The sequence below is a fragment of the Electrophorus electricus genome, chromosome 4, assembly GCF_041902795.1.
Source record: "Electrophorus electricus isolate QZ-2024a chromosome 4, ASM4190279v1, whole genome shotgun sequence".
NCBI lineage: Eukaryota > Metazoa > Chordata > Actinopteri > Gymnotiformes > Gymnotidae > Electrophorus > Electrophorus electricus.
In genome coordinates this window covers 34959369-34966921 of record NC_137500.1, presented here as the reverse complement: position 1 = coordinate 34966921, position 7553 = coordinate 34959369, and the positions used below count along the sequence as shown (strand labels likewise).

At 41.2% G+C, this 7553-nt stretch overlaps 1 protein-coding gene across 3 annotated transcripts; it reads right to left on the bottom strand.

Moving 5' to 3' along the window:
• Nucleotides 1-1531: 1531 nt before the first annotated feature.
• On the bottom strand, nt 1532-7348 carry lrrc58b (leucine rich repeat containing 58b). Of its 3 annotated transcripts, none has more exons than XM_035520356.2 (4): nt 6731-7348; nt 3902-4030; nt 3358-3635; nt 1532-3189 (listed from the first exon to the last, which is right to left on the bottom strand). In XM_035520356.2, exons 1-4 carry the CDS (start codon nt 7183-7185, stop codon nt 2996-2998), a joined length of 1056 nt encoding a protein of 351 aa, XP_035376249.1. In that variant the 5' UTR covers nt 7186-7348; the 3' UTR covers nt 1532-2995. The 3 variants fall into 3 exon arrangements, with proteins under 3 accessions (XP_035376249.1, XP_081569610.1, XP_081569611.1); XM_081713484.1 differs by having other exon boundaries at nt 1532-3096; XM_081713485.1 differs by lacking the exon at nt 3902-4030.
• Between the last annotated feature and the right edge of the window lie 205 nt (nt 7349-7553).

Here is a 7553-nt window from a genome sequence, read left to right as displayed (position 1 = left end):
GCTGCCAGTAAAAGGGAGGCTTAGAACGTCCAACTCCCAAAAAGTGTTCTAACAGCTCACAGAGCAAACATGTCTATCCTTCAAAGCCATCAAAGTCCCGACAGTACTCTCATCAGAACAGCCTCAGTGCAGAGAAGAATAGGGTGCAGTTTGTGTTAGCGGGTCCTGGCATGATACTCAGCTAGAAAGAAAGAGTGAGATGTAATGAAGTGAACATTTGGGATCAGGGGTGAAAAGGAGACCTCTGTGCAGCAGCAGTGGGGTGCTTAACATTCACATGCTAATGAAGCCTTGCAAACCAGAGAGGCGCATGACGAACTGCCTAACCTCTTCTGACCTGATAAGCATCTGCTCTGTGGTTTCTATGGAAAAACATCAGAGCCAGGCAAAACAAATAAGCTGAAATCCTGAAATGACAGAGGACAAAAGTGGTAGACAACTGCACTGAAGACACTAGAACAGGTACCAGAGTCCTCTCCCAAGATTGCGATGAACATAGCAGCCATATTAACTATCCTAATGACAATATTCCACAGCCCTTACACTCACACAGTAATACAGTGGAGGAAAGGCAATACCACATTCAAGTCTACATAAGTTCCAGGGAGACAACAAAACAGTTCTGTAAGTCACTCTGGACTAGTGCATTTACGAATCACCCATTATAAGTTACACTTCCCAAAATTGCTATGCTGGCTTCAAACCTGGTGACTGGAAAGGCCACTGAAGAACACTGAAATCCTCGTCATGGTGCACATTGCTAATAAGAAAGTAGCCATTATAAGATGCATAAATGGTGACCATAAAGGGAGAGTCAGTAGCATTCAAATGATGCTTGACTGATATTAGGGGGCGTGATGTGTGCCAAGAAAACATTTCCTAAACCTACACCACCAGTCTGAACTGTTGACACAAGTTTATATCCATGGATACAAGGCTATGGATTCATGCTAACTTCTGACCTCAGTATTTGTTTATCACAGGAGAAATAAAGATTTTTCAAACCATGTAAAATTGTTCTCGTCTTCAACAGTTCTGTTCCAGTGAAACAATGTCCACTCAAACTCTACTTCCTCACTGACAGGAGTGGAACCCAAGCTGGGCTTTCAATATGGTAGCTTATTCGCCTCGATACTTGATGTACATGTTCTGTGTAAACTCAATACACTGCTGTGCATGAAAATACAAGATTAACAGTTGAAATAGACAAATCAACCAATCCATCCATCTGATCACATTTTATTACACTCATTCTGAAGTTTGATCTGAATATTAAAGTTATTGTTGGCATGGTTTTATGCAATGTATTGCCACCATAATTGGTTGATTGTATAATTGCATGAATAAATTACGTGAGGTAAACAGGTGTTCCTAATAAAGTGGCTGGCAGGTGTGTTAAAGACAAAGCACAACATTCATTTTTCTTAAATATTTTGAATAGACTAGTTATGAATGACAAACATCTGATTACCCCAGCTTATCCCCACCATAAACCAAGTCTCTTAAAGGACTGATCCAAGAAACCATACAATGTTTTTATAAGTTTATTTTATTTTTAATAAAATTCCTTTATTATCAGATTCAGTATTAGAGGGAAAAGTGCATTTCTCAAACACCATCAGAGATCTAGAGAGCCTACTGAACACTACTGCCTTCATATTAAATAAAATATTTTCTTCTGTGCCAGGGAGACCTTGAAGAAGTGTTACAAGTGGACTTGGTACAAAAGCAAAACACAAGGAAGTAAATTATCAATTATTAAGTAAAACAATTAAGATGAAAATTAAGGATGTCATTATTTAATGAATATATTTTCCAGGTGCAACATTCAAACTTTGTGATTAAGAAAGTTTGGCCTTTTTGATTGGATTTTTTGTTTTTTTCTGAATTGTTTTTTTTTTGTAGTAAAACTAAGCAATTGACAAGTAGATTTATTTTTCTTTTATAGTACAATATTAAGCCTCCCTTAATATTAAAATGTATTTATTTACTTGTTACTCAAGAATACAGTTAAAGAAATATGAAATGTTTCCACTCGAAAAGCAGTGTAGTATCACATTCTTTAAAAGGCAAAACAATTATACTACAAGATGGACAAGTTTAGATTTTAAACGTAAAGTCCTCGGATGTTTAATTTCCAAACCTGTATCAACCTACGTTTTAGATCGCTTTGGGAATCTCGCCCCTGGTGACCTTTTAAACTAAATATGATTTTTTTTTTTTTTACATTTTTTAAAAAAACTTTCATCCTATAGAGAACCATGCTCAAAAAGCAATGTAACAGACACCTTTAAAGACAGCATACTATTATCCAAACTCACAAAATCCAAAAAACACATGAAAACCTGAAAAGTACATGTGAAGCCAAAGGATATGAAGTTACTAGGTAAAACTATTTTAGATCTGTTTAATTTATCCTTCAATCTCTCGCACACACACACACACACACACACACACACACACACACACACACACAACTACATGTAGACAAACACACTTGCACACACTTTTTCTAACTTTTTTCTTTTTAATTCACAGTAAATCTATAGAAAAGTGTGCGTTGTTTAGCAAGTGGTAGACAGGATGAACAGATCTCCACACTTCCCCACTATCACCAAACACAGATACTTACCGTCTCTTTCATAGCACTTAAAAAGCCCAAAAGAGCTATGCCCTCCAAAGGGTTTGATCATCAAGGCACCTTGGTTAAACTATTAAATGCCAAGCAAAGCACAACGCCAAGTGGCTTTGATTTACTTGGTTAGAAAAGGGAACACAAGTCCCTTTTGTTTAAGCATTTGACAATATTACGTGTGCGTACCTGAGACTTCACACTCAACACATTTTGAAATATGGGCCTAAAAAACAAAATGTCCCCTCAACTGACAGACTCTAAACAAATCAGCCACAAAGTTCAGTGTGTTTTCAAAGCAGCACCAGATAGAGAGACAGAAGGAAAGAGAGAAAGAGAGAGATTGAGCACAGTGCGTGAGCACTATCCCAGCAGCACTCTTTGCAGGCGGTCTGCTGGCACAGACTGGTCATCGTCTGAATCGGCATCACTCTGTGGGTTGGAGCTGCAGGGAGAGGAACATTCTGGGGAGCACAGGTAGTGCATGAGTGGCAGACGGTACTTCCCACAAAAATCCACAAACTTGATGTGGCGCACGCACGAGTCGAAGTACACGCCTGGAGGGGAAGTAATACATTAGGAGGGCACTATACCGCATCTTATTTGAAAAACAAAGACAACTGCAATTCTTTTAAAAAATTATCGAAACCCTATCCGAGCTTAATACATCTGGCTAAAGTATGGAAAATCGAAAAAGTTCAGTGTCTCAATGACCTCTGTCTCACCTGCACACTTGGGATTGGGGCACTTGCTGGCAAGATCTAAGTATCTGATAAGGTGACTGGGCAGGTCTTCTTCTGAGTACTGCAGATTGCGTGACTTTATGGTCCGACCAGCCAGCTCCAGAAGGGAAGGGGGGTCGTAGGTCATGTCCTTGACAAAGCGCACAACCAGGGGGTTGCCACGGAGACTGAGCTCCTGTAGCTGCACCAGGCTGAGGATCTCACGGGGAAGATAGGTCAGAAGATTATTGTGGAGACTGAGAGAGCGCAGGGAGTGGAGTCTATTGGAGAGAGAAAGAGACAGCAGGAGAGAATCAGCAAAAGGAGACAAGGGTGAGGGAGATACAGAGAGGGATAAAAGAGAATATGGAGCAAGACAAGAAAGGAAACAAACAAAAAATGAGGAAGCACAGCGAAAAAGGAAATCAACGGGAGAAGAAACATTGCTTCAATGTGTTTTACTATGCTCAGCAGAGAAAAAAAAGTACAATTTATCCTGTTCTGTGAAGTGGTTCCTGTGTTTTAGGGTGAATGCTGGCATGTGCACCTAGTGAACTGTGGCGGGATGCTCTGGATGCGATTGTCACACAGCACCAGGTAGGTGAGGAAAGGCAGGCTGGCCAGTTCCACTGGGATAGTGGAGATCAGGTTCCCCCCCAAATACAGCATCTCCAAACTGTATGCAAAAAAAATTAAAACCACAACCAAACATTTTCATTCTAAATAATCAGTGAGTGACATTATTATAACAGTGATTAAAATGACACCTCACCGTCAGCTTGTTTAAGAGGTGGTCAAAAAAAAAAAAAGCAAAAACAAAACACAAAACCAATGTCAGTTTAAAATGCTGATCTAGTCTTTCTGATGGCTATGCAAAGAAAGAGGAAAAGTCTTTTAGCACCAAGCATATTTCTAAGTGAATCCTTCCTTGTGTGTGTGTGGTAACTGAGACTTTCAAGGTACCTTTTACCACTACGTCTGCTTTGTCTGTGAGGGATCACCAATGAAAACGTACAACAGAACAGACAGACAGAGACTTTAATGCAGGATCTCAACACTGATAATTTTCATCTATGTTCAGTCTGAGTTGGTTGATTTTCTCACCGAGTTGCCCAGAAAGAGCCATTCATTCCTAAATCAATGCTTCATTCTCCAGCAGAGCCAGCATGGTCGAGACTTCGCAAGTACTGCTCAAGAGAGCAGGGGAAAGACAGCAGGAGAGAGCCAGTGAGACAGACAGAGGGGGGGAGGAGTGAGAGGGAGAAAGATCGAGAAAGGTAAAGGGAGAAACTGAGTGGGAGAGAGAGAGAGAGAGAGAGAGAGAGAGACAAAGAGAGCATGCAAGCGAGAGACGGGAGCCTGGGTCCTTGAATGGACAGAGCCAGTGTATAATGTGGGCAATGTGCGTGTGCTTGTGAGCAGCTGGCTTTGTGCCAAGCTGCACCCTGATGAGTCACTGCTCCGAAGGCGCCCCAGTGCTGCTCAAGCCCTCATCACTACACCGCAGCACCACCTGGATCACCCCTGCTGCAGCCTGCACACTCACCACAAGGCTAGTGGAGAAGGCAACACAGCCATTAACTCGGCTATCTGGACCGTGACGGCTGTCGGACAGGTTTAGCACACAATGCTTGAGCGGGCAACTGAGGAAACTGGGTAAACAGGTTTACAGGAGCATGACGCATTAAATAAATAACTTGGCTAATATTTAGCAAAATAAGCCTATTTTTCATTAGGGCTGCAAAATTGTTTTTATTTTACACTTATATAATAGTTAACTCTGCTAAATTTCATTCTTGCGTTACAAAAGCTCATCATTTAGATGATTCTAAATTGTAACGGTAAATGATCAGTTCACCCTAATGCCCTTTATTCATCATGAGGCTCATTTCATCCTAATAAACTACTTTATTCATGTGGCTTTGTTACTGATCAACTGTCTAGTCTTAGAACTCTTAGTCTGATTCCGCAGTAATCTTCCTGCAGCCCATTACAAGCTGTAGCCTGAACTGGCAGGCCATGACTCACTCTCTGGCCCAGACAAAGCATGCTCTGGTAATGTGAACAATCGATATGGCACAAGGTATATGGAGACAATGACACTACAGGTAATACTTAAATGAGGTCAGCTAGCAAAGACATGCAAAATGAACAGCCTGATTTAAATATCCATGTATACATAATACACCATAAACTGATAGCGTGAGTAGGAGAGAGGAAAGAAAGGAAGTGTGTGAGAGGAGTGAGAGAGAATGTTTGAGAGGGACCAGTGGAAAGCAAAGGTAACGCAATAGTTTTTCTGATGCCCCACAAGAAGCACATCTCGCAAACTACTATTGGAACACCGCTGACCTTTAACCTGGAATGGTCTGTGTATTCTGTGCTGCTGTAAGTGTTTATCATTCCTGCTATGTCAAATAAAAACAGAAAAGAGGAAAGAGAAGCAGCAGAGTAAACACAGTTGGTTTCTGCAGGAAAAAAAAAAAAGGTGGAACTGGATTGTTTCCTGGTCAGGGGTCAGCAAAATGCCTAACTACATTTCAGAACCATTTTTCAGTAGTAGTTCACTACAGTGAGTACTCAGAATCATCTTCATACTTCAGAACTACTTTGTGCATCTGAACTCTGAAAAACATTTTGCTGGCTGAACCAGACTGATTCTCATTTCACCAAAATCAATAAAGCTACCACAAACATCCTGATATGCTGTCAAAGAATTTGTATAGGTAATATGTATGAGACCAGATGTTTTTCTTTCACCCAAGTAAAACTATTGGTTCAACCACTGTGCTACTGCACTGTACTGTACTACTCTACACATGCCTTAAGACTACTGGGTTCAGTTTTAAAAGGATTGCAAGTAAACACTCGTTGATGTTGTTCAGTCTAAGGCTAGGCCAAGGCAAGTCCTAAACATGCTAACCTTTAAAAAAAAAAAAAAAAGAAAGATACAAAACGGCTGATGGGGTTTCTTTTAAAAATGATTTCGCATGTGTTCCCACACCAAAGAAGGGGGGGGGCGTTCCTCGTCGCAGCGTTTCCAAGCGTTAGATGGGACGTGAATGCCAAGTAGGACACAAGCTAGCAGACGATTCGTTTGTTCCTCTGCCAACGAGAAAATCTTACGCAAAAGACAGAATTCTTCAGTGATGTTGAAAATACAGCCTTTGTACTGTATTGATAACTGTACTAGACATATTGATCCAAGAATATCGAATTCGAATCTGGCGATTAGAAATCTCACTGCGAAAACGGAAGCAATATTTACCGGGTTATTCAGTGAAGCAGAGACGCGCTTTGGCGATAAACTTTGGCAAAAGCTTTCCTACTTTATTGCTACCAATCACTACTGTCGTAGCACATTCCTGCTCCTCACCTGGTTAACTTTTCTATTTCTGCGGGGATACTTTTTAGTCTGTTTCCTCCGAGAGACAGAGACTGTAACCGCTGTAGCTCTAAAAACTGTGCGGGTATTTCCTCAAATCTGTTCCCACTGAAGTTCAGCACTTGCAGCTGTAATGTGCCAAATTCCTTGGGCATTGCAAACTCATCCAAGCGATTGTTCTTAGCAAGCAGTGTCTTAAGTTTGGTCAGTCGGGTTATGTCTTCACAAATGACCGACAATCCATTGTTGCTGATGTCCAGAAACTCAAGGTTTGTGAACCAATGGATCGAATCGGGAAGCACCATAAGTCTGTTATGAGAAAGGTGAAGGTGCCTGGTGTCTTTCCTCCGTTTGTCGCCAATGCTGTTAAAATTCAAACTGTTAGAGTTCAAATGCGACAAATCTAAAACGTCTTCGACGCCGCTGGCTCCTTCGAAGAGTTCCATTTTTAAATTCAAAAAATCAACGACTCCTCGAGCAAAGTTTTTGGGATGAAGCTACCTCTCAAAACACAAATGGTTGTCACTGGGGTTACTACACAGAATGGGTCGCACAGGCTACTCCAGAATAAAGTGTGGGACATTTACACAGCGCCTCTGCCCAACAACACGACGGCATCTAGTCGTAAAATAGGCCGTATACAGGTTCCGGGGCTGATCCCACTCCGCATCCCCGCCCCGGTGATATTAACCCGTTACTGTCCACCACGTAAAGAGAGAATTAACCCTGCTGCAATAATCCTTATTAATATCATTATATAGTCGTACGTGGATTCATGAGCAAGGCATCATAATTCATAGACATTTTTTACATT